Source organism: Rhinolophus sinicus, chromosome 5 (genome assembly GCF_057876585.1).
Source record: "Rhinolophus sinicus isolate RSI-liver-muscle chromosome 5, RSI-T2T, whole genome shotgun sequence".
NCBI classification, from domain to species: domain Eukaryota; kingdom Metazoa; phylum Chordata; class Mammalia; order Chiroptera; family Rhinolophidae; genus Rhinolophus; species Rhinolophus sinicus.
Window position 1 is genome coordinate 97207732 of NC_142505.1, and position 27755 is coordinate 97235486.

Genomic DNA, 27755 nt, shown 5'->3' on the forward strand with positions numbered 1-27755 from the left:
ACTTTAGTCCCTTTTCTTCCCCCATGTGTGTACTCATCTATCTATCCACCCTTCTGTCCATCCATCTACTCATCCATCCATCTATTCATCCATCCTTTCATCTATTCCTCCCTCCCTCCCCCTTCTTTCTTTCTCCCTCCCTCCGTCTGTTTATCCACTCTTGCCTGACTCTTTTCCTGTCTCCCGTCTATCCAACGTTTTATTAATTCAAGAAAGAATTGGTCTAAGTTCTTGTCCTTGGGACGGAGTTCCGCACCACGTCAGGGAGCCAGATGTAAAGGGACAAACCCCACACAGAGCTACAGGTGCTCTGCCAGAGCCTGGAACGCTGTGAGAACTCACAGTCGTAGCCCCTGACACGGACTGAACCCTTTGCTTCCTTGTCTGCAAATGGGGATAAGAGCACCTGTCATCTGAGGACCGAAAAGACCAAGTGTATCCAGCTCCTGCTGCAGAGCTCTCCTTATCTCAGTGCCCTCATCTGTCAGGTAGTAATAATGCCTTCTCCATAGGGTGGCTGCGGGGATAGGATGACCTAACGTGTACAATGCTCTCAGCTCCAGGAGAGGAACCACAGGGAATCAAAGACATAGGGAATACTGCCGTGTCCCCATGATGCTTTGCCCAGGATGTATTAGGCCAAATGCCGTCATATGTGGTAGCAGAGACTTACAGACATGAATTCTTTGAAGGGACTATTATAGAGCAAATGACTAAGGGACAGCGTATGGCACAGCGTAAGGGCCAGGAGCCTTCAGAAGAGCCTGAGACCCTGAGAAGCCAGAGAAAGCTGCATGGAGGAGGAGGCCGTGAAGGTTCCTGGAGACTGGGTGGGTGTGGGGTGATCAGAAAGGCCTGGGGAGGACATTCCGGGCAGAGAAAAAAGAAGCACTGCCCTTCACACAATCCAAGTAAACATGTGATAAAGAACCTGGCAATGGTGCTCAGGGAGCGCTGTAACCTCCTGCAGCGCTGTACTCTAGTGCCAGCAGGGGCCCCTCACTGTGTCTGAGTCACCATTCTCAGAAAGAACAGAATTCTGCCCCTCCCCAGCACTTTCTCAATGTATCATGTGGGCAATCTGCCAAGCTGACAACCGCTTGTCTGCACCTTATCTCCCTGTGTGACCTTTTAATCATTAACTTCCTTGCCCTGGAGACACAGTGAGGTGATCTCAAATGTCCTTTCCAGCTCTGACGTTCCTTGAAAACCTATCCCGAAGCAGAGGCCACAGTTCCTGCAGCCTCTTGGAGGGCACGGAGGTGGCCACACAGGGATGGCTTTCTGGCTGGCCTGCTTCCCTCTCCTCCAGGTGCTCTCCTTCCTAGCTGTGAGCGCCTGCATGTGGACGGCCATTAGATGCATCCGTGAACTGTAGTCCTTAAACACTCCGGGCTCCCCACCAGACTAAATCTCATTGTCTTCAATGGGGTGGCATGCAAAACCTCTTGGGCTCTAGGAAGGTCTTGGGGCCCTAGGAAGGTCTTCGCCTTGCTGACGTGCTCTTTTAAAAACCGTGATGGGTACGCTTGCTGACGATGGCAGGTAAAGAGCAAACACCACGTTGCTCACTGGTGTGGGGTGAGCAGAGGTTCCTTGACTCAGCACAGTTCTTCCCGTTGATCTTCCCTGGTTCTTTCTGAGGCCTCCTTTGGGGTCCTTAGACTTAAGCCACAGAGGGGGAGAGGGGAGGAGCGAGGGGCCCTCTGTGCCCCCACTCTGAAGATCGAATGGTTGGGACCACTCGTGCCCACGCCTCCTGCAGCTCTCCACACTTAGCCCTTGTGGAACTTGCCTGCAGCCTGGTTCTCCTCACGTCTCCGTTCTTGGTCTTGCTCGTGCCACACCACACAGTCCAATGCTCCTAAACGTGCCTAAAATGATTTTCCTTTCTGTCTCTGTGCTTTGCTTGCACTGTCCCTCTTTTCACAGCTGGCGACCCCACCCTGCCCCTGCCACCCACCTCCTCTGGCAAACGCTGACGCTCTAGCAGCTGCTGCTTTAAGGAAGACTTCCTTCCTTGATGTTCCCATATACCTGTAGTCGGGGGACTAATGGCCCCCTAACGTGTTCACTTCCCTCATCCCTGGGCCCTGTGAATATGCTGTCTGACACGGCAAAAGGAACTTTGCCGACGTGAACAAGTTAAGGATCTTAAGATGAGGAAGGGTATCCTGGGTCATCGGTGGGTCCAGTGATGTGATTGCAAGTGGCCGTATAAAAGCGAGGCAGAGGGAGATACCAGTGCAGAAACGGAGAAAAACATGTGCGCAGAGATCAGAGTAACACGCATTGAAGATGAAGGAAGTAGCTAAACCACAGGATACCAGAGCTGAGATACCACTAGAAGCTGAGAAAGACAGGGACAGACTCTCCCCTCAGAGCCTTCAGAAGACGCCCACCCTGTGGCCACTTCACTCTTACGAGTGACACTGATTTTGGACTTGTGAACTCCAGAGCTAACAGAATAGATCTGTGTTGTTTTAAGCCACTTAATTTGTGTTAACTTTTTGCAGCAGCAACAGGAAACGTATACAGTGCTCGCATGTGGTCCTGAGTGGGAGAGATTGTGTTACTGTTCCTGGACTGGGAGCTCCTCTGACTTAATCCTGTTACCCTCTTACACCAAGAGAGTGCCTGGGTTTGTAAGTGTTTCTGGGACAAATAAGTGATAGATGGTATTCTTAATATTTCGAGTACACAATACTTTCAGGAGATTTTCCCCATGCATTTTTAATTTCACTGGCATCCTGTTAAAGTACAGGGGAGGCCTTATTTTTTTATGAACTCTGTTTTATAGAGGAGGAAACGGAGTGCTCAGTGAGTTCAAGCAACTTGCCCAAAAGTTGAAAAAAAAAAAAAAAGATTACCGGGGTGGTGTTCTTTCTAGTACATTCCATACCTACAGCTCCAATGAGGCACATGAGGAAGAGGAGACCGATGCAGAAGAAGACGTCTGTGTTCATGCGCCGCTCGATCTTGCTGCGCTTGTACCGGGGGCCGCTGTTGTTCAGCAAGGCTTTTGTCTCGTGGCCTTTGAGAGAAAATGAGATTATCAGTCGCTTGGCCTCTGCTTGCCCTCTGGCCTGGATCATAGCCCTGGCTTTTCTCACAGGAGCTTACAGGAAAAGAAGGCTTCCTTCTGTAACCTGACCCGGTCCTTCCTCAGGGAGGTTGCTGAGAACGGCTTTTGCTGAGAACGGCTTTAGAGGCCTCACCCAATTTGCCAGCATGTATTTATTGAGCATCTTCTGTAGACCAGACATTGGTGGGCATTTGCAGAGCTACGATGCACAGGTCGTGCATTGCACAACTCTAGCGGTATTCCTCATTTTGTAGTTGCTATAGCTTTGTAAGTTTATTATGACACATTTCTGGCCAATGATGGTAATGGCTATCTTTTTCCAATTTTCACAGAGGCACTGTTCTGGGCTAGTGCTGGAATACAGTGGTAAAACAAAAGACTCACATTCTGGTGAAAGCACACAAGGAAACAAGATAACTGTAGTTAGTAATAAGTTCCATGAGACAAACACCAAACAAAGGGCTAATAAATAAGAGATGGTGTTAGAAGGCATGGTCAGGGAAGGCTTCTTAGAAGAGGTGACATTTAAGGAAGACTTGAAGGGAGAGAGAAGAATTGAGAGAAAAGGGTGTTAGGTTCGGGGAAAGAGTACGTGGCAAGGCCCTGGGGCAGGACACAGCTTGAGGCTGGTAATTTTCATACTTGTCTTTTTGCCAAAGGTGCTGGTGCAAGAGCCATAGGGGCCAGAGGCCTTCACCCCAGCATAACCCTGTGCAGCTCCACTCCTATCTTGGAGTTCTGCATGAAATTTTGTTCAAAGAAAGGACAAAATTTGAAAACTACCAACCTCATCCAGTTACGCCTTTTCCAGTTAGAGAAAAGTAGAAGGGACTGCCCAGAATGAAAGAATAAATGAACACCAGAGCCTCATTGAGAACCCAGGATTTGGATTCTCAGCCTAGTTCTCCTTCCACCATCGCCCCCCACCCCCTCATACCCAAGCGACACAGCGAACAGCTGACAGGCAAACGGAGAAAGAACCTGTCCTTTGGGGCCCCTACATTTTAACTACCGTGCTATACTCCTTAACAGTTGAATTAAAAAACACCAGTCACTTATTTTCTGTGCAAAATTAAAGAAAACCAATCTATCAGCTCTAGCAGTGAATGGGTTTAATGCTGTTTAGCTGGTTGCCCCCTGGATTTAAAGTGGCAACAAAACAGTAGGAGGGAGCAGACTCTGGGCTTGTTAAATTAGACTCGAGTCACTGCAGTGGCGAGGGGGTTTCCATAACCACTGTGCCTTTCTGCGTGTCTCAGGCTCACCCCGTACAAGGGGTCCTGGGTCTACCCTCTTCAAACACCTGTTCTTCACCTTCTGAGACCCCTCTGCTCTTTGGGCAAGAGTTGGACTCAAAGGGGGAGGCAGTCTGGGGTAGTGGTTAGAACACCGGGTCTGGGGTCAGAGCCAGACTCTGCAGACGCTTGGCCGTGGATCACATGGAATTCATCTCAGGAGACAAGTGACCTTGGGTGAATTAATCCCTTTGTACCTGAGTCCCTCATCTGCAAAATGGGAGATAATGGTTGTGTGTTTGGGGTGGGGGAGTGACTTAATAGACACAGGACACCTAAATGAGTCCCTTGTACACAGTAGGAGATCAATGAATGTTCGCTGTGAGGAGCAGACACCTCCACCCTGAATCTCTTCCTTCATGGAAGCTCAGCTTGGCCTGTTTGGGCCTTTGACTCTGACATGCTCCTATTTTGTCCATCCATGTTACCGACGGGGAGAATATGACTCTAAACCAGTGGTTCTCGACGACGGGGATTTTACACCTCCAGAAGACATTTGTCGATGTCTTGGGAAATGTTTGGTTATAACCTCTGAAGAAGGTGGCACTAAGGGCGTCCCATGGGGAGGCGCCAGCACCCTGCAGGGCAGCCCCCACCACAGCGAACAATCTGGACCAATACATTAGTAGTGCCAAGGTTGAGCTCCCCTGCTCCAGAAAATAATGCCAAAAACGATTAGCACCATTTTGCTCACAGTTGTTAAGAGCCTGATACGTGCCAGGCATTGTGTAAAGCCCTTTTCACAGATCATCTCGTTGGAAGGTTATGACCCACGAGGTAGGAACTAGTAGACCCCTTGGGTTGAAGCTTAGCCACCCAGCTCAGAAACAGGCATTTAACCCAGCAGCCTGATTCCCTAGAGCCAGGATGAATTCTCTCCACATCTGCTCCCTCACATACCACTCCCATCACCCACTCAGAGTTTCTTTTGTGCCTGATCATGCAGAGAGGCAAATCCTAAGCCTATACGGTATTTTTTCAGGGTGGGGCAGGGATTGCTGTAGAGTTCGTCTTTAGTGGGTCTACCAGATAGCACTGAACTCCATGGCCAAAGACCCTTGAAAACAGTCCCCTGAACTGACAAATTCAACCTCCCTTCCCCCAAATTAGGAAAAGCTATTTAGACCATGACATTATTAAAAAACAAAACAAACAAACAAACAAACAAACAAAACCCCCAAACCTGTTTTTCTTTGACAGTCCCTAAAAAGTAAATCTTAGGGTAGCTTGATGTTTAAATGCTCTGCTATGCCCCTCAAAAGTGGGGTTCTACTCAGACAAAATCAAATCAAATCAAACAAAACAATAAGCAAACAAATTATTACAAGGGAGTGAAGGACCCAAGGAAATGTATTCTGGAGTCTTCCAGTGAAGGAAGACACCCTAGGAAGACTATGTGTCCCCGACAGAGTAAGAAGTCCTCTGTTGTTGACATAACAACATATATTTATGAACAACCCAAGGAACCCCAGGTAGGAGGTCCTGGGGATACGGCAGTCTTCAGACTGCCCCCTAAGACGTTAGAGTGTATTGTGAGAAGTGCTGCTATTACCTTTTTTTTTTCTCCACGGGAAAGCAAAATTACAGTGCAAACAAGAGAAAGACCACCATAACTGAGCCATAAAATAAAGAAAGGTAATAAAAACTTAACTGCAAAAACAACACAACTAAAACCCATTTTGCCTTTGTTTGCTAGATACAGTGCTTTTCACGTGTTGGGTCATTGGAACCTCACGGCTACTCTATGAGGCATATATAAATATTTTTGCCATTGTGTAGATGAGGAAACTGAGGCACCCCAGGTGAAGCTGTTAAGTTTGGTGAGGTTATCCCTCAGGCTCAAGAAGATACTGTTCACCCTGCCTATAGTTAGTGTAGCAGAACTACACTAGAGGTGAGCGAGTAGGAATCTCCCTCCTGTCTTGTTCAGATGAGTGATAGTAACTTGAAATTTAATTCTGTCTCCTGTGGAGACGTAATCACAGCAGTGAGCTGCTATGATTCCAGCCTCAGTTTGCTTAGCTGAGAAATGGGAAGTTACATGACTCCACCCCTTAGCACTGATATGAGTTCCCGCTGACTAGAGATGGATGTGGAGGAGGGGATGGAGGAAGGAGGGTAAAGGAAAGGGACAAAAGAAGGTGTCTGGGGACAGTGACCTGCATAGACGACAATGCCAACAGCCACCTCGGTGTTTCTGATGGTGCAGCCTCGAAGCAGAAGACTCTCACTGCCAAAGCCAGTCCTCGTCTGGTCAGGATGTTCCCTGGGGACGAGGAAAGACAGGGAGTGATTTGGTGGCCTCTCCACGCTGTCACTGGTTAGCATGGCGTCTCTATGGATGACATAACGAGCAGCGGTGAGTGAATACAATCCGTCCTCCCTCCTTTTCATAAAGTGATATGAACTGGGAATCCAATCCCTGTGTTCAAGTGCAGCTCTATGCTCCTTGGAGGCTGGGTGGGGACTGAACCATGAGAAGGGAATTACCCATCCCTAAGGAGGTGTCCTTTACCCACCAAAAAGGCAGACCTCTGCTGAGAGAGCCTCGGAATGGTTTGTGGGTGAACTGGCTTCTGGCCCTACAAAGACTCCATTCGTTTTGTTCCCTTCAGGCTGCGTTCACACGCTCACTCTCACCCAGCTGCAGCGACCAGAACTGCACAAGCGGAATGTCAGCATCCACAGCAGACACCAGGCAGCCCCGCCTCTCGTATCGTGAGACAGTGAGGGAGGGCAGCTCGCAGGCTCCTCTGGTTCGAGCTCCATCTCTCACTGGGCCTTGCTCCTGTACTGTCCTCCTCTTGCTCTGTCTCTTATAGAACAAACACACCTCACAGGCGGTGGACAGTGGCCCTTTGTGCGATGGCCTGGGAGGCAGCTTCTTAAAGTGGGATGGAGTCTTTTTCTTGTTCTAGCCTCGGGGAGCATTGCAGTTTTCCACCTCACATTAGAAAGTTCTGAGTCCGACTCACACCAGTTATTACTTGGTGTCTGACCCTTATTCTATCCTGATGCCTTTCCTTCGGGATTTTCAAGAAGTTTAAATATAACTTCTCTATGACATTGGGTAAAACAGAAAAACAATAATCAGGACCCTTTGGGATTTTTGTCCTTCTAGTGCTTCATTCTTTCATTTCTCTAGGTCCAGTTATAAGGGTTTTTTTATGTATTAACTCAATCATCATGACAAGCTTGTAAGCTAGGTCATTATCATACCCACTTTATAGACAGGGAAACTGAGGCAAGGTCATAGAGCCAGTAAGGGGAAGAATGGGGATTCAAACCCAGAAAACATGGCTCCAGAATTCTATACTGCCACTTGATATGCCTTTAGTACTAACTATTCTTCACTGTGTTTATAAACTACACTTACTTACGTTGTCTTATTTGACTCTTCATGGCTCTGGGAAGTAAGCAGGGTGATTATCCTTCCTTGTGAAACAAGTAAAGCTCAGGGAGGGTGAGAGATTTTCCCAAGGCCACACACCTAGTACACAGGACATTGTAGGACTCGGGGACCCAGGCTACAGACACCAACCCTCATGCGGTTTTCACTACACGAGGCTTCCCAACATAGTGCCCCGTTAACTGTCACTGAATCAGAGTCATTTTCATTTGTCATTTGTCTGAATCCAACAAGGAGATGTCTCAGTTTTGTGTCAGTATATCGTTAATTTCTTTCTAGCACTTACTTATCTAATTTTTCAACACAGAGGTGGTTTAGCAAATAATACAGTCTGTAGTTAAGATAAAATGACCCCTGTTTTGATTTCATGTTATGAACTTTAATATTACCTTATCTACAGGGCAAGAGATACGGGTTTCCCATAGGGCCAGCGATATACATTTCCCGTTTAAAATAAATTAAGAAAAAAAAATAAGCCAATTAAAAATTTGGTAGAAAAAAGTACAGGTGTTTTATGAGTGTGATACAAATCGTAAAGGTGGTCCAAGAATGGCTGACATTTAGGGTGCACCTCTCCTTGGCTGTGGATGGAATATTGGGATGGAATCTCGAATGGTTCCCTGTCAGTAGCTAGTGGTTGAAAGTGCATTTTGGTGCTGCCCAGAGGTGATAACATGTTAGTAGCGTCTCTGTCTCCCAGTCAGAATGTTCCCTTTTCAGTGGGAGGTAGGACAGGATAAACTTGTCATGGCTGCTCTTCTGTGGAGTGCTTCTCTTACAGGGATGCGTAATGTCACTGACTCCGGAGCACTTTCCCCACTCTGGACCACTGATGCTTTGGGTGGGATCACTCCTTGTTGTGATGTCTGCCCTGTGCTTTGTAGGATGTTTAGTAGCATCTCTGGTCTCTACTCACTAGATGTCATCAGAACCCCTCCCTAATTGTGACAACCAAAAATGTCTCCAGACATTGTAAAGATCCCCTTGGAGGTGGGGGAAGAGAGGGTAAGAGGAACTTCACGGGGTGGAGAACCAAGCTGTATAGAGATCTTTTTTGTTGAAAAGTTGCATTCTCCAATCTGACGGCCCTAACCTGCAGACAGAGCATTGAAAGGGATCCAGCACCACAGTGGAGAATTCTCCATCATACCCTTGGTGGCTACTGGGCTGACCGACTGGACCTGTAGTACTCATCCATGAGGCCGGGGCAGGTGGGGGAAGGATGTCCCTAGGGACAGCAACCAGGAAGAGGGGTGCTGGAGGTTAAGTGGACATGGGAACGTTCTGTCTGAGATGGGGGGACAGAGCCCAGGTTGAAAGCTCAGAAAGGCTAGCTACGGGCACAAGATCTTTAGGGGCAGAAAGGATGACAAATAGAAACAGCAATGCGGCTGTTCTCTAAGAGGAAGGAGAATGACTCCAGGCACGGGTGACTTGGGATGAACCAAATCCACAAACCGCAGGCATGAGGCGTGGACTCCTTGCTGGGCAGCTGGCAAGCTCTACCTTGCAACGAATGCTCCTCTCCCCCAGGAGTTCATGCCCTTCTCTGTCTCCACCTGCTCTCGCTGTGCTTTTAAAAAGTCATTTTGTGTTTAAAAGCTGCCATTTCTCTTGTATTGTTCTTACCTTTTCCCCTCTCATGTTGCTCCTCATGACATCCCTGAGAAAATGTGAATTGGGGGAAAGCACAGACATCTGCCTTCTAAGAAGCTTTCTTAAGCTTCACTCTAGGGTTGGGAGAGAAGTTGCCATAACAAGGCTGAGCTCCGGACCATGGGAAACACACTGGGGTGACAGTGAAAATACCCGGGTTTCAGTCCTGGCTTTGTCTCAGACCTGCTGTGTGCCTTTGGGTGAATCCTAAAAAGTCTTAGATCATCAGATTTCCTATCTGATAAACGAGGATCATTTTCCCCTGGGTTGTTGTGCAGATTAAACAGGATGATGTTCTGTGAAACTACTCTAAAAACTGTTAAAGCACTGTGTAAGGGCATTTATTCATATCCATCGTCACTGCTGTTTTTTGCAGTAAGACCAGTAGTTTGATGTGGGAGTAGAATTATGGTAAAATTCTCAGGTCGAACCAAAGTTGAGGAACAAGAATAATAGTAATTGTAGCAGTAGCAGCCACCATTTACTGAATATTTATTCTGTGCTCACTGCTGTGCTAAGCATTTTACATATGATAAACAACTTAATTCTTAGAAAAGAAAAGTCTTACGATGTAGATATTATTATAATCTTTCCGGATGTGGAAACCAAGGCCCAGAAAGGTTAATTAATTTACCCAAGGTCACACAGCTTGTAAGCGATAGAATCTGGTTTCAAACCTAGGTCAGTCAAAACCCCAAATCCTTGTTCTTACCTATAATGCAACACAGGCTCTTTCAGAAAACCGATCTTAATTAAATAAACTTGTCTTCCCTGAGTCAAAGTGTGGTCTTGATTTTGATGCTATTTCACCAGAGTTCTAAAAAACAATATTAGTGAATTTAACCCTGCAATTAAATAAACTTGTCTTCCCTGAGTCAAAGTGTGGTCTTGATTTTGATGCTATTTCACCAGAGTTCTAAAAAACAACATTAGTGAATTTAACCCTGCAAGGTAATTAACTGTCATTCCAGAAAAAAAAAAAAAAAAAAAAAAAAAAAGAATTGGAAGTTTTACAACCTAGGTTTCTCTAGCCCTTCTTTATGATAAAAAGAAACAAACTTTTGCAGAATCCGATGCTTATCTGCTTGGCCATTTCAAGAAAAAAATGTGTTCTAGCCACAGAGGAGATATTTGCCAGCAGCGCATGGGCACTCGATACTTACATATAACCCTTAAACTTGTTGAGATGGTTGTTGGGTTTCTCACACACGATGGTGTTGTGGAAATGTTCCGGTTCAAACTGTACCTCCTGTGAGAGAAGAGGACAGTCGTGAAGTTATTAAGAAGGATCTAGTTTTAATAGGATCAACGGGGAGCTCATCATTGTCAGAACCACTGCGAATAACGTAATCCTGGCTTTGTCACCGTGTGATAGTTGCCATGTGTTAGAAGGAAAAGTAAAAGTCCTCATTAAGAAGGAGAACGCAGATGCAAATGAAATTTGGGTTTCCGGCAGAGAAAAGATGGACCACCCCTGGTCTTTGTCAGGCCTGGGGTGGAGTCGCTAGGCCAACACTTCCAACAGAACTTCCTGCAAAGACGGAAAGGTCCTATGTTTGCAGTGCCCAATATGAAGACTGCTAATCACGCGTAGATACTGAAATGTGGCAGGCTGACTAGGGATTGATTTTTAAATGTTATTCAATTTTAATTAATGTCAAGTTGAATAGCTACATGTGGCTGGTGGCTACCACAGAAATAGATGATCGAAAGAAGAGATAATATATCATGTCACCTAGAGAAGGCCACAGTTAATATTCATGTGTGTACAATACTCCCAGGGTTAAAAAATATGTATATATGCACACACACATTTGTGTGTGGGTGTATCTACACAGTTATGCATTTCAAAACTGAGATTTAGTTTTTATAGCTAATTAAGTTTTACACATTGTTAAAGTTTTCCACAGCTTAGAAACCTACCGTGTGAATGCCACCGTATTTCATTTAGTCATTTCACTATTGAATATTTACATTGTTTCTATTGGTCTTGCTATTGTAGAAATGCTTTAAAGTGAAAAATAATTGCTAATAAAATCGATAGTATTTACTGTACTCTCATTTCCGCCCAATGCTGTGATAAGAGATTTACACATATTGTTTATTTTCAAGCTTACACTCTTTCTATGGAGTAGCACAGTACTTCAAACATATTCTTGACTCTCCACATTTTCTCTTACATTAGGTATTTTAGTCACATAATCTCTTTTGTCCAATGAGGGGAAACACACACAACTGGGGCAGGGAAGTCTTGTTTTCTAATAATTCTGCCCCATATTGGCTACTACTGGGTTCGACTACTGAGCCTCAGCTTACTCACCTGCAGAATGGGACTAACACCACCTCCCCTGTCCAACTCATTTGTGCCTCAGAAGATAGAATCCATGTGGGAAAGTTGTGAAAGGTGTAACGTGCTATCCAGATGGAAAGAAGGAGTGCTAGAGGTGGGATTGGCAACAGTTTCTGGGGTAGAGCTTTTAGCGCGGGGAGTGAATTCACGGCTGAAAGCTTCAAGGTACAGCTGCTCAAAGGAGCAAATTGATTAGAAGAAATGATAGCATTTTCTGGTTTCGTGCAAGTATACTGTCCATTGGATCTGCGGGGGCACCGACATAAATAAACTCTCCAGTCACTCGAAATAAATTACCCATCCAGGAGTTTCTAAAAATATGGCCCTTTTCCCTCCTGGTATCGATTCTTTCAGGGACAAACACTTGCCGAGTTCTGAGATGATGACAAATCACGCTGTAATTTGTCAGCTGCTTTCATGCCTCTGATTAAGCCGTGTGCTTCGATCCCGATCCATACCATTCAGCTCATTGCTGGCTTTCTAAATCCGAGCTCATTTCAGGGAGGAGTGGCAGCGGGGTCTGAGAGCTAATGACCCTGATGCAGTGAGTCTCCATAGTCTGTTTCACTGACCTGGCCTACCCCTGGCAACGGCCAAGTTCACCTGTCTTGTCCCTCAGTGGGGCTTTCCAGTGACCCTCCTCCTGAGGTGTCCCTTATGTTGTTTTTCTTCGGGGCACTGGGCTTGGGTCCTTTGTCTCCCTCTCCTCATGGAGAGGTCACCTTGCCCTTTCTAGCTACCTGTCCCCTGGGTGCCTTCCTTCTCTCCATAAGATGGGCTGTGGAGAGGGGCACATGGGCCCAGCTGTCTCCAAAGACAACCCCTCAGGCCCTTCATGCTTTGAAGCATTTGCTGTAGCTCACTCCAGGAGGCTGCTGGCTGAGCCCAAGGGCAGGAGGGAATTGCCAACCCTTCCAAATCTTGGGAGCGATTTGGGTCCTTATTTTAAGCAGGAGTTCCAGATTCTCTTCTGATTCACTACCCCATAGCTTTTCTTAGCTTGCAAATGAAGCCCACCCAACCAACTTTTCTTTCTACCCAGCCTATTATCTAAGGCAATACCCTCAATGGCAGTCTCCCTAACAGCAACAGGGCCTGGGAGCTATCAGGGTCCAGGAAAACATAAACCCTTTCCAGAGAGGAGAGTGTGTGTCTCTGCATTCTTCAGGCCAGGCCCACTGACCTTGAGCACTTATTATGTGCCAAGTATCTGTCGTTAAGTTCTCACAGTAACTTTAAGAGGTTTTGACAGAAGTGCAATAGAGGCTGAAGTAAAGCAATTGTCTTATGGTTGGTAAGTAACAATTCCTATCATTGGAATCCAAGGCCAATCTTGAAAATCATCAATGTCATCATTGTTATCCTCATCATATTTATTCCTCTTCCACCCCCTTCTAGTATTATGATTATTAACACTGCGGCAAATTCTTATTTGAATGCTTATTATGTGCCAAGAACCAACTAAGTATTTTCTACAGGCCATTTTCTTTAATTCCCCAACAAGGGCCGTATTAGTTTCCCACTCATTCATTCATTCATTCATGCATTCAAGCATTTATTGTATATCCATGATACATGAACCACAGGGGAAATGAGAGAGAATCAGAGAGAAGGAAAAGGTTATTGACACAAATCCAAGACTACAGCCATAAAACAACTCAAAGTCCCCAGTCTAGCCCATGTGTGTCAATGGTGGTATCTATGAAAGCAAAGGAAAGTCAGCTGAGTGTTAGTGTGTAATGACTCTCCAGGCTAAGGTACTCCTCACTGACCCATGGCCTGGATACAGCAAACTGCATCCTTCCGGGGTGACTGGGAGGGTCCAAGGTGAAGCAATCAGGCGGAAATATACTCCAGTAACTGGAATAGGCCATTTCCCTTGTACTAGCCTCAACTTTTACCTTCCTAGGCTTAGTTTCTTTTATTCTTCACAAGTGAATTTCAAGTTGGTCTATACATATAATTACATAAAGGCACAGAGGCGCGAATGATCTTTTGAAATTGTTTGTAGTGGGTAGTTTTCTGGTGACTCACCGTCTACTCTGTCCATTGTCGTCTCCTTTCATTAACAACTCTTTAACATTCTTTTGGGAAACTCTCTCTCTTGCCTGGTTTATAACCTTGATGGGAATATAAATCAAGATGCCCTGCCCACTAGTCTCTCCCATTGTGGACTCTGACTTGAGTGGAATGATTCAAAGAAGAAAGAAAAAACAAATGAGACCATTAAGAAATTGCTGCTACCAATCTCTCCCACCGCACTGACATTTCCTGGTTGTTTCTGAGCCTGGGTCTTCAGATTTCCTTTGATTCTGTGAGCTTCTCGCCACCCCCCGCCCCCACCATACACACATTTTTGCAACAATTCTGTTTTGCTTAGATCATTTCTATTGCTGATAAACAAACAATCCTAATCAACACGGTTGCCTATTCAGCCGCATAGGCATATCTGGGCCTTTAAAAAATAATGTTTCTTACTTTGGTAAACTTACACTTCACAAAATGCTGCCCCTTACTTACTTGATCTTCCCAACTTTGCTGTGACACATTCAGGACAGGTTATCCCCATTTTATTGGAGAGAAAACTAAGTGTTAATTACACTGAGTGATTTACCTAAGGTCACGCAGCTCACGAACATGCAGGTTTTTCTGATTTTAAAGTGTGCAATGTTTGCTGCTTGATGTAAGCATTTAATGCTGTCTGCTCATAGAGCAGGGCTTTTTCATCATTTCTTTGCCAATTTTCCATGTTGACAATTCTCTTATACTTTCAGTGCCAAGCTCAAGGGTTACACCTTTTAAGGACCCATCTGTCTACCACAGACTATAGCAATCTCTCTTTGCTTTGAACCCAGATGATTCTTAATATCCATACCACTCACTATGAACTTGTCTTATGCTTTTAATTGTCAAATATCAAGCTGTTTCAATAAGCCAATTAGTAGATTAAGCACCGCAACTGGCCCACAAATTCCCATCCACACCAAAATGTTGTCTGTAGACAGAGTAAAAATAAGTGTCACATATACATGGTTTTTCAATTTCTGTAGGAATTCTTGAAATCAGGAAACTACAGATCCATTTCAAAAAGTTATCAAATTCATATTAACTTTTTGTTTTAATTTATTATCTTAAATAATGGACTCTGAAAGAACAACTACTTTCAGGGAGGAGGACTTTGGGGGTTTATCAAAAATCTTTGAGTCACAAGGATCTCTATATTTAAAACATGTCCCCATAGTCGTAAGGTCTTAACAGGAAGTGCATCTTAGACCACTTTGAAAGCCCTCCACGGTCATTAGAACACATTAAAAAAAGATTGTGTTAATTGAGAAAAGATACATCAGCTAAACTCTTTCCTCAAACACACAATGCATTTATGTGGTGAGGTTTTACTGTGAGCCAGGGATGTTTGGGAAGAAGAAGAGTTGAACCAGCGATCACAAAGTTTCTGTGCAGCTCTCAGAGGCTGCTTCCCACATAACCGGCAGGCTTGATGACTGGAAGAACCCCCCACGCCACCCCAGCCCAACGCAGGGGTTAGGATGACAAAGCAGCAGCCGTAACTCATTTGTACAGCATTATCACGGACCCGACAAAGACCAGGGGTTACAGGGTACACAAGCCATGCCCACCCAGGCAGCTATGCAGGAGATGCCCAGCAACCTTGCAAGAATACTGTTTAAAGTTTTGCCTTTGTTTTTTCTTTAACGCATACTAGTTTGGATAAATTGTAGAAGCAAATGTTCTTCATGCCCCAGCTGCTGAGCCAGGTGACTGAGGTTTCCTTTCTGGCATACAAATTAAACAACCCATGGATTTCTGAGAATCCTATCTGAAAACTAATGACAGTTACCAACCTGCACTTGATAACCTTCCTGCTTTCGGTCAGAGTTCTTTTCAAGATAAGCTACAGCAGAGTGACTGGCAGTTACTTTCTCCTCTGATCTGGATGAGGAAATGGTCTGCATGCTTAATCACCCTGGGTCTCTACCTGCAGGAGTGATTCCCACAAAAGCACACAGACTGGGCTGGAGGGTTATGGGAAGAAGCCTCTATCTAAGGATTCCTTACCGTCTGTGTTCCCTTAATATTGACTAAATTCAATCTTGAAATTTTTTTTTTTTACATTGAGGGAAATTGGCATATAACATACTAGTTTTAGGTGTCAGCATAAGACTACTGAGGTCATGGCAAAAGAACCCAGGAGTCAATCTGAAGAAGTTCCCACTGGCTAAAGATGGGGCAATAGATAAAGAGAATAGCTGCATTAATTTGACATCCATCAAAGATATTTAAATCCACAAGTTCATAGGGATACTGAAAAAAAAAAAAATTCATCGGTCACCTTTGGAGGATGCTACAGAGTCAGCTCATGTAATGCTGGCATCAACGTGCACAAACATGAATCTACCCGGAATCTGATTTAGGCAGTAGCTCTAACTACCAATTTGAGAAATATGTTGTACAGGGAAACGTGTTAAATGGAACCGCAGGGAGATAATGCAATCAGCAAAATCAAGACTAGAGGAGATTTTATAGGACAAACAACCTGGTTTATTCAGCAACAAAAACTAAATGTTCGAGAAAAAAAGAAAACAAACAAACAAATAAAGGAATCAGGGAACCTAGAGAGTAAAAGAGATGTAAGAGATTTGGATCCTGATTCAAACAAACTGAAGATATTGAACACTGACTTAAAAGTTGAGATTATGGAATTAGGGCTAATAGTTTAGGTATGACAATGGTAATAGTATATATATTTAAAAACCTCTCTTTGAGAGATAGATATTTTAATGTTTAGAGGTGAAATGTCACAAAATTGAAGATTTACTTCAAAACAATTTGCAGAGAGAAGGGGATGGGGATATAGAGAAGATTTATCATGAGTTGATTGATGAAATTACGTGATGGGTACACAAACATTTATCATAGTTGTCTCTCTACTTTTGTATATACTTGAAATTTGTCCTAATTAAAAAAAAAAAAAAAAAAAAAAAAAAAAGAGAACTCTGCCTGAGTTTAAATCTGAGTTGAGGGGTGGCTAGCAGGGTTACTTAACTGCTCTTGCCTCATTTATAAAGTGGGGATAATCAAAGTGCTTATCTCGTAGGGTTATTTATGAGGAGTAAAAGGGATAACAGGTATACAACACGTGGAACTGCCTAGGCCTATTGTGGGCGCTCAATCAAGTTATGGATATTACTTGCTATTATTGTGTTATATTATTGTGTAGATCCTATATTAATATAACCCCCTGAAAAACACAGTTTCTGCTCAGCATCTTAGCGCTGGTCAACCGGTAGAGAGACTAAGTATTATTCTTATAGGAAATTTGGAACAGTCCATTAGAGGCAGGTCACATTACCAAATCCACCAGGAAAGAGGATTTTTCTCTGGTTTTCAGGACAGGCAGCTACATTTCGCTTCATTTGAGGTGTGTCATCACTGACCCAGGGGGGGCGATAAATGACTCCCTACCCCCTCTCAAATCTGTTAGCAAAGTGCTCCTCTGCCTAAAATCCTTTAAGATCAGTGCACACTTCCACTGCAGAGGATCCAAGCTACCATGGCTGTTCCTAATTGAGCAAATGGCTTAAAAGCACTAAACATCAGTGGAATGCAAGCTAGTTAAAAGGGAGAGGCAATTAAGAATCTTTAACTTGGGCAATAAACAGGTAAGCACAATTATTACATTAATCAATGATGCTCAAGGCCAGGGCTTTCTAACTTTGATGTGCACATAAATCACACTGGGATTTCATTAAACTGCAGATTCTGGCTCAGTCTAGGGAGGGGTGTGAGCGTCCACATTTCTCACAAACTCTCAAGTGACATTGGAGAGGCTTAGCCCATACCTCACTTGGTGTAGTGAGGCCCTGGCTGGGCACCAGGCAGTGATCTGACGCTGGCTTCTGCAGAATTTAGCTTCAGTGGTTTGGTTAATAGGTAACAATTGTTAAAGAAAAAACCAGAGGCCCCCAATGGCGTCACTTGTGCCAAAGCCCATGATTCCAAAAGCAGGTTTAATACCTGACCCAACTGCTGTTTCAACCACTCCCAAAAATGTAATCTAACTCAACCAGTCTGAAATTTTCTGGTCCAGCATCAATGAGATAATGTTAGGATGGGCCCTCACCATTCCCCCAATAGAAAAAAGAGGTAGTCTGCATGATAAAACCCCTCACCATTCCTTTTCCTCCCCAAAGGAATCCCAGTCTAAAAATAACCCTTTCTTTTCTTTTGTTAATAGCTCTCTTGCCCCACCCTTCTCCCTATAAAATCCTCCCATTTTGCACAACCTCTCAGAGTGCCATTCTAGTTTCTAGATAGGATGCTGCTTGATTCATGAAACACTTAATAAAGCCAATTAGATCTTCAAGTTTACTCAGCTGAATTTTGTTCTTTAACACAAGGAGTGTGTTTGATCTGAAATACTAATTGGAAGAATTCATTTCTGATTCTTCGGTTTGGTAACTGCTCCATTTGCCAAAATGCATAGCACATACTCATTTTCATGTGTTAAATGCCTTACAAGTGCCCTTTTTGGAAACCCTTTTAAAGAAGAGGTTTCAGATATCACGATATCACCAAAGAGAAAACTACAATTTCATTCTCTCATGACATTCTCTTGCCTGCTAGGCACTTCAGCATAATCCTAATTTTGGATTACTTGCTTTTCTGCCCTTTTCTCAGCAATAGGACGTGGGAATAAATATCTCAGGAACAAGTCAATAATTTTGTGAATTCAAAGAAGGCCCATCACAATAAAAGTTCCAACTGAAAAAAAAAAAAAATTGGCTTGGTCCAAGTTGAATTTTGAGTAAAGGATTTTGAAACCAATTCTTTTAAATCCTATAGTCACAGGTTGTGGACTACAGCACAGGTAATAGAGTGAATGGAATTGTAACAGCTATATGTGGTGTCGGGTTTTAGATTGAGGAGAGGGGGATTATCGTTCAGTGAGGGGTGTAAATATCTAACTATTGCATTGCTTTGTATACCTGAAATTAATAATAATAAAAACAAAAGCCTTGAGAATGATGTGCTGTGTCACAGAAGGAAGACTTACGAGAAGAGAAGCTCTTTCGTGTTTATAACTTATTTGTGTCTCGACAGTAGAGGGAGATGAACTTCCTAAACCATGAGAACTGTCAACTTCTGTCACTCCTTCCCTGTTGTGATCATGGGAGTTCCATAATCTAGGTTAATGTTTCCCCCAAATTTGCATAGGAATGCTCAAAATTGTCATCCTGAAAAATGGTTCTGAGGTTAAATAAGTTTGGAAAGCTCGGAGTTAGAGGGTTTAGCCAGCCTTCTGACTCCAAGGCTTCTCAGAGACCATAGTATGCGAAAGGGCATTGGAACGCCAAGAGGGGTCCACAGGACACAAACGTCTCAATCGGATTTGACCATGGGCCTTGTTTTTTTAAGAACTATCTCTTGGAATAAGGTTCTGGCAGACTCCACCTTGAGAAATGCTGGTGTAGGGAAGCTGGGACAAAGTTTGTCTTATTGACTTTGAATTAACAGAATATCTCTGCTCATTCACAAGACAGTGAAAATGGACATTGGGTATATGTGTGGGGTGGGAGTTTCTCGAAATCTCTGTGGCAGTAAAAACCCTTTTGGCAAGGTGAAGGTCTCATAGACAATAGGGAGACAATAGAGGGAAAACAAGCTAACAAAGGCCATTCATATTAATTATTTAAGATATTAAATTTCCAAACAAGCCATGTTTGTAGGTGTTCAAAATCTTCTCTGGACAATTGGTAAAATTTGCCTTTTCTGTACCTCAGAGTTTTCGTCTATAAAATGGGACTCGTAATGTCCACCTCACAGGGTGGTTGCATGGACTAAAAGAGACAATTATGCAAAAGCACTAGCACATGTAAGAAGGCCAGAGATGGTAGTTTCGTTCTCATTGTTATGGTAAGTGTTTTGTGGAAGGACTCGAGGTGGCATCTTCCCTTTGCTGTACAGGTTTTCAAGGAGGTAGGTTCATATCAAGATCATCTGGGCAACATTTTAAAAATATGCGTGTCCAGACACCTACTCAGCTTTGATGAGTCCTGATACACTGGTGATGGTAGAAAAGGAGGCAGGTACACTTAAAAAAGTAAACACCTGCAATGTATTTGGGGGCAAATCCCTGCATTGTTATCTCACATTGTTTGGAGTACCCCTGAGATGTGTTCCTGGGAATCAAATATTTAGAAATGCTACACATTAGTACCTGCCCCCTTCTTCTCCTCCAGGCTTATTAAATATCTGACAAGCCCTGCAGGACACAGTGTTTGCAAACTTGTAACCTACTGCCTTCTAACCATATATGACCTTGCAACACGTATATTTTTTTCAACAGTCTTTGTTCAACACATTTGAGAAATACTATAGAGTTAGCTAGAGAGAATTCTACCCATATTCAGAAATCTTTCTGCACTAAAGACACAAGGGAGAAACAAGGTAGCAAAGAGCAGCCAAATTCTTCTTCCCCAGGGAGCTCGCTAAGCCTACTTTTATTCTTCCTGCCACTTGCTACTTATATGTGGAAAGAATATTGAAAATGATAAATGTGTACTTTCACATAAGCATCTCAGAGTAACCTCAAGGTAACAGTCAAAGGGCCCGGGAGATGAGCTACTGAAAACCTTCAGAGCTGAAACTCTGGCTGAACAGAACTGGCTTTGAATCCTGGTTCCAACACTTCCCGACTCAGTGACCTTGGCCAACTTTCTTAGCCTTCTATACCTCAGTTTCCTTATGTATATAATGAGGAGAGTAACAGCACTCATCTCATTGGGTTTTTGTGAGGATAAATGAGGTAATCATGCAAAACCCTTAGTAAGAGCCGAAGAAAAGTACAAGTATATTATTATTATTATTACTATTATTATATAGAAATGGAAAAAAAACAAAACCACACTTGAGCAAAGGAGGAGGTGGTGAGAATCAAGAATTGAAACAGAATAGAGGACCGCGGAAAACTTCAAGCTCAAATAAATCTTTCTCCCTTCACAAATGAATTAACTTTTTTTTTTTGTAAGTCATTACGCCAAGTACCCTGTGAGAATTCAGGGTTAGAGTTTGAGAGATGCTATTAAATTGGCGGCTCTACAGCAGTGGAGTGTGAGTGACCCGTTCATCTGGCTCTTCACTCTAGTCAAATCCCAAAGTATCTGACTAATTAATATACAAGAAACAGCTTGGGAGCCGCTGCCAAAGACAAAACGAAAAGTGAGTGGCGGAAACTCAACGAAACGGAAATCACTGCCCACTAGAGAGTAAAAAGGACTTGAGAATTGTGATGAGGCTGGGGCAGGGAAGCGAAAGGGACGTTTGTAAGCAAATCCAAGTTTTACTGCTCCCAGAACTTTAAAAAAAGAAAGAAGAGAAATAGAATTCGAGAGACAGTCTCAGTGTGCTTTCAGTAAGTCTGAGGCAGCGGATTTACACACGCACACACACATTCACACACACATACGTATGCCGGTGTACGCAATGCAGAGTTCTTATTGTGAGGTATGGTTAACAACGTTTGAAAGCCTCTGAGCTAAAGGGCAGGCCATAGTCCCCTGAGCCCAGAAAGACTGTGTCATTGCATGTCTACAATGGCTTTGTGACCCTGCCCTGTCTTTGTGTAAATACTAGGGTGATGAGGTCAAAGTGGCCAGGACACACAGAGGACAGAAAACTCAGACACCGAGACCCAGTGCAGTGACTGACTCAAGCAGAGCCTGGAGACCCAGGGGAATCCTGAGCTGCTGTGATAACTACCCGATGAGGTGATGTGCTCACAGTGGCTCCATTCCCAGGGTTGTGGCTGCGGCTGAGGGAGCAGAAACAGATCATTGACTGTGTATCTGCTATGCACCAAACCCTGTCTGTTCCTCTTTACTTTCCTTATCTCATTTGAATCTCACGGCAAAACTATGGGGTAGCTATTAGTCCCCCTGTCGGGATGAGAGAACAGACTTCTGAGGACGGAATCAGTCATACGTAAAAGAATTTTTATAAGAACTGTTCATCCGGTGCTTTGAAGGAGGCGAAGTGAGGATGATGAATGGTCTCCTCTTGAGAAGTTTCAACAGAGATAACTGAACTCAGACTCTCTGGGGAGTGAAGTACTTGCCCTCTTTCTTGTAAATCTGCCAACTCATCCAATTTTGCCCCAGCCAAAGACTGGCATAGTGAAAGAAAGTGATACAATTGCATTGTTTACCACGGGTGAGAGGAAGGGACCGGATTGGAAACCAACTCTTTCAAGGGGAATTTAAATTGCAAATTGCAATTTCACACCCTGTTTCCACCAGTTAACACTTATTGCCTACGAACGCCATATTTACTGCCAACTATTTACTGGTGTCTTACTATGTGCCTACCTACATGCTAAGTAATTCCTGTACAACTCATTTAGTCTTCAGAATTACCCTATGGAGAGGATACCCTTTTCGTGCCCGTTTTCCAGATGAGGGAATGAAGGTGTGACAGGGTAATAATTTGCCTACGGTGACATAGCTAATATATAGGGGGTTTGGGCTTTGAGTCCAGCTCTGTCGGCCTTCAGAGATTGGCCTCTTAACTACCAAACAATAATGATTTCTCCATGACGTCCAAGGTACCATACATGTAAGTGTGGGGACTGGACAAAAGTATCAATGCTCACTCTCTGTCCTCAAAGAGGTTTCAGGGCTGTTGAGAAGGTAAACTATACACACGTGGAAACATAGCTGGGAACACCTTTCTGCAGTTTGTGCTGGGGTCAAAGGCAGAACAATAGAAAATTCATGGAGGGAGCGATTGTTGGAGGGAGCGATTGTTGGAGCGAGCTGGGCAGGGTGAGCAGGGATTGGCTGAACACAGAAACGCGGGTTGGTCCCAAGTGTAACTGAACAGATATTAGACTCCTTGGTTTAGAGCAGAGAGCACAGTTTCTTCAGTGGAACGGAGGGGGTCTCCATCTAAGAACTCTGAGCTCTTCAGCAAGTTATTTAATTGTCCTAAGCTTCAGTTTCCTCGTCTATGACAAGGGATCATACCCATCGCAGAGGGCAGCTGGGAAGAGGAAGCACGCCCAAGTACTTGGGAAAAGCAGGCAGCCATACTTTCCCCTCTCCCCACCAGATTATTAGGTTCAGTTTTCAGGTAGAGTTGGCTTGCTTCTTCCCTTGACCTTATCGCTGAAGATCTTAGAAAGAGCCCTACCTGCTGAGAGAAGCCCTTCACCACACGCCTTTGCTTGAGGTTTGTCTCTCCATCCAAGTTGGCCGTCTCCAGGTGGCAGATCCCACTGGGGTCCGAGGAAAAGAGCAGGAGTATGTCTGCTGGGATGATCTCATTGCATTGCATTTGGACGAAGTCTCCGACACGCACATCCTTCCAGCGCTTCTGCACGTAGCTCTGTGCTTTCCTTGGGGGTGGGGAGAAAGACAGGGCTCAGAGTGAGTTCTCAGGTGCTCCAAGAAATGAGTGAGCTGAGTGCAGTAAGGCGGCACATGTACCCACATATCTCCCAGCCCACCTGCCAGGAGACTGCTCTGTGTTTCACCTCGCCCCAAATGACCAACATCATAATCTCTCTAGAAAGATCAGGCTGAGCCTGATCTCTAGAATCCCACTAGTAAAAGATCTGTCCTTACGTTCACTGAGAGTTTTGACTGGCTGCCGGCCGTGGACTGGGTTCTGTGCTCAGCCCTGGCTTCCCACCAGAAGGGAAAAATAGAAAGGAGAACGTGACAGTCATGTTAGCACACGCTCTTAATATGTATCATTTCCCCGGGCAGCCAGTTGTCACCGCAGAAAGCAGGTTCACAGGGGACTGGGGTATAGGAAAGACTTTCTGATCATGGGAGGAGAGCGACAGCAGAAAAAGTGAAAATATAGGTCACTGTCTGGGAACATATAAAGCGGTGCTAACACAGGAAATCTGGGCTGTCAGGAAATTTAGGAAAATGGTGCCAGGAAGTTTGATGGGATGGAACCCACAGCAATCACAGAATCAGAGGGCTGAGGACATCTGAGGAAATTAGGCACTTTCTCTTCCTATCCAATTTATCAAGCTTAGATAACAATAGTGGCAACAACAATGGCACATTTAGCATTTCTACCATGCCACTGACTAATGTTAATTAACGCTTCATTTACTTGTATAATGATCTACCAATATAGATAACCTTAGACCCATTTCATAAATGAGGAAATTGAGCGTTCAAGAAAAATTTCCCAAGGTCTGACAAAAACAGAGCTGGAACCTGAGCCCGGGGTGACTGGACACACAATCCCACAGTTATCCCTGCTTGGATATCTTACCTCCACAAAAACATTCCCCTCTCTCCTCTCAGGTTCTACCGCAGCCTCAGCTTTTGCACTGCCAGCAACAGGACGCATAGCTACCCAAGGCCATGCATCCCGCTTCAAGTAGCTCTCTTTTTAGAAAGTCTTCCTTCCACTCAGCCAAATATTGAACTAGGTTTGCTCTCCCTGGCAATGGGATCTATTCCATTTTCTACCATTTTAGAAATTATTTAAGGCATTCATCAGGTGTCCTAGGAAGCCTTTTGGATATGGCAAGTCAAATCTAACGTTCCAAGAACCCTCCATTTCTCGTGTATGACACAGTTTCAAAATCTCCCCTGGAGATGTAGGCTCTTCTATGTCAGGCTGTGCTTCAAAATGTCCCTCTTTAAATGTGGAATTTGAAAGCAAACCAATATTCCACACGGGGTCTTTTTAACTGAACCCAGCTGGAGGCCTGTAAGGCCCGCCAGGCCTGGAGAGGCAGGCTGTCCTTTGCTGTTTTTCTCTACTGACGCTGAGCCCTTCTGGGCATGTTATTGATTCTGTTTCTACTGGAATCTGGACAGCCCTGGGCATGACAAGCCCACTCTGCCACAGAGAAAAAGGCGTGACTGGAATTTCCTTTTCTCCCTTGACTTCACAAATATCCCCGAGGAGGTTTGATGGCTACCTCTCTTCTTTGGGGCCCTCTGGAGAACCCCAGCAAGCCTTCCTCAAATCCCGCTTTCCTTGTCATAAAAGACCCTTGCCGATAATGCCCCCGGAAACAAATGTGCTTCCATTTGGAAGGCCAATGGAAGATCTGACTAGAGTCTACGAAACAATCAGGGCCGTCAGAATTGGAGAGCAGCCTTGCAACTCTAAAGACCCACAGAGTCCTGCGAAGTGCCTGTAGTTCCAGAGGGCACAGTGGTCTGGTTATGTCAATTCATGGGCAACATCACCCCAGGTGCTACTGAGACCACTTCTGAGGACTGGGGGGTTGTGGGGGGCGCGCAATGCACCTGGAGCATTTTAGTAATAATTCTCCTTTTCATGGTAAAGCACATCACAGAGTTTTAAGCGCTTGTCATTCCATCAGCTTCTTTTATGCTTCCTCTCTGCCTCACATCACTTTCCCCCCCCCCCATGAAGAATAGGGACAGTCACCCCATATTTGTTTCTCAGTGCCAGAAACACGTGTATCTGTTTGTTTATTGAGGTATTAGGTTGGTGCAAAAGTAACTGTGGTTTTTGCCATTTTTAACCTCTTAAACCTCAATGACTTTTGCACCAACCTAATGTTTAGGGTGGATACTCCTCCATCGGAAGTATCAATGTTACTGTGAAATAATTCATGGTCTCTCTCTGATTCAGAGAAATGTGTCTTCTTCTTCAAAGCACCCCTGCAAACACCTGTTAATTGTCCAAGTATAGGCTGCTTAAAGGAATTGGGAGGGCCTGTATTTTACCTGGGAGGAGAAATCTCATAGGGTAAAGGAGTGACTGGCTTTCTCTATTGCCTTTTTGCCCCCGTTTTTGAGAGCGTGCTTTAAAAAAAGGATTCTTAAATATTATAGCAAGACTGCTCCCTGTCTACCTTCTCCCACAGCATTCCCCTTTTGACGTCTGTGCCCTATTGGAGAATGCCTTTGGGAATGGAGGGGTATCAAAGGCATATAGTTGATTGCTATAATCTCAGCATCCCACTTGGTAGCTGAGGTTGTACTTAATGAGAACACCTTTGGCTCTAGCAATATCCCAATTGCCAGCACTTCCAGAGTGGTTCAGACTTGTAAATGCTACGTGGGAGTGCTGCATACACAGGTATACCAAAGATGAGGCCAAAGCATCTCCACCCATGAGCCCCAAATCTCACTCTTCTTCCTTTTAACAAAGGACTGCTTATTATGGGAGGTGGGAAGTTAAGGTGACAGAAGATGGAGGGTTATGGAGATGAGCATACCATATACACATTTTTATGAACCGTCACTTCTGTGAGTTGGGCTAGAGTGTTGTCTTGTCAATTCGCATCACGATGACAGGTATCACAAGGTCGACAGAGCCCATTTAAAAAGCTGTAAGTCAGACCAGTCTCTGTTTTCTTTCTTTCTATTATTCCTTGGATCCCAGGGAGGTAACGACTACACTGGTAACAATCGCTTCTGTCTTTCCTTTACATGTAATAATCCTCTCTTCCTTAGGATGGTACGTGAAGAAACATTTCAGGCCCCTGTTGTAGGGTTACCCTCCCCAAGATGGGGACTGCCTATCTCTGGGGGTGTGTTTCTCCAACAGAGTCACACACACCTCCAGGCACACATCCTGGCATGTGTGTCCGAAGGTACTAGAGCCATGGGATCAACATGATTTTGGGGTGTTAGTTTATAAAAAGATTCTTTTTTTGTGTGTGTGAGGGATATGGTTTAGTAATTTAACTGGCACATAATTTAAAGAATTATATTTAATTAATCCAAGTATAGTTATGCTATGGAATCAGAGTCAGATTTTAGAGGAGTTTTAGGGATAAAAAAGGGGTCATCAGGGATATTTCCTTCTTGCACTGGGCCACTTTGTGCTAGTCTCCTGGTGCTCTGGGTCCACTTTGTTTCCTCAACCGTCAAGAACGTGACTGGAAAAGGCAACGGTGCACAGCCTAAGGGACTTCAGCCAGAGGAGGTGATGAGTGGCTGAATCCAGGTGATGCAGAAAAGCAGCGTGTTCCTGCATTGAATGACACCCAGACACGGCCAGCAGCTGGCTGGGAGCCACCTGAGGAAGTCATTCCCTTGTGAATCCAGCCAGTTTTGAACAGCTGCCCCAAGTGGACGTATCCACATGGTCTTGAGCATCTCCTTGCTCAGTGAATCCACACCTGGGAACTGACTGCTATTTTAGTTGCATGGAATGTTCACTGCTGTTTAAAAATAAGACAGCTCAGTGTGGCTTGGGACAAAGACTCCATCTGGCAGATTCAGCCTCCAGGATAAATTAAGTGGTGCCGTGTTAAACAGCTTTCCGTGAGGAGATAGGGCTTATGAAGAGGTAAATACACAGCAAGAGAAGTTTGTAACCAACTGGATGCCGGGGGTGGGGAAGCAGGTAAAAGTTGGGGGTTGGAATGGAGGAGGGGAGGATACTTAAAGCTTCACTTCTCAAGTGTGTGGGTTTTATAAAGAGGGTTTCAAGAAGTTGAGGTAGAAGGGATTTATCAGGAGGATTTGTTGTCTGTGGGTCTCCCTATTCAAAATAGGATGATGCGCTGACCTGGGCCGTCCTACAGGAAGCTTGAATGTCAGGCCCAGAATGGCCACTGTTGCTACCCCAGGGTGGAAGGGGATTGCCAGGGAGAATGAGTGCCGTGCAGGGGTGAAGAGTGGGTTTGAGACCCAGCTTCACCACTTACTCCCTGTTTGAAACTGGGGCAAGTTACTTGACCTCTCAGTGCCTCTGGTTTTTCAATCGAAGGTGATGTGTGCATTTGCCTCAGAAGGATTGGTGACATGATACACACGAAGGCCTGAGCTCAGGGTTTTGCCCTTAGTGCTCAATAAATATAAGCTTCTTTCCTGACGATGCCGAGGATGATGACAATGATTGTTCGTGTTCCAGTGAAGGCCAGGCACTAGTATGCCAGACCCAGCATTTCCTTCTTCACGCTGTTGGGACACCCATTTTACGCCT

At 44.6% G+C, this 27755-nt stretch overlaps 1 protein-coding gene across 3 annotated transcripts in view; it reads right to left on the reverse strand.

The window, feature by feature from the left end:
- The window catches only part of ATP10B (ATPase phospholipid transporting 10B (putative)), a 258806-nt gene that overhangs the window by 51760 nt on the left and 179291 nt on the right, over positions 1-27755 (reverse strand). For all 3 annotated transcript variants that reach the window (XM_019740727.3, XM_019740736.3, XM_019740746.3), the window contains 4 exons: positions 23001-23205; positions 10609-10694; positions 6540-6646; positions 2903-3034 (listed from right to left, as the gene is read on the reverse strand). In XM_019740727.3, coding sequence (XP_019596286.3) covers positions 2903-3034; positions 6540-6646; positions 10609-10694; positions 23001-23205 — 530 coding nt within the window. The remainder of the gene's footprint in view (positions 1-2902; positions 3035-6539; positions 6647-10608; positions 10695-23000; positions 23206-27755) is intronic.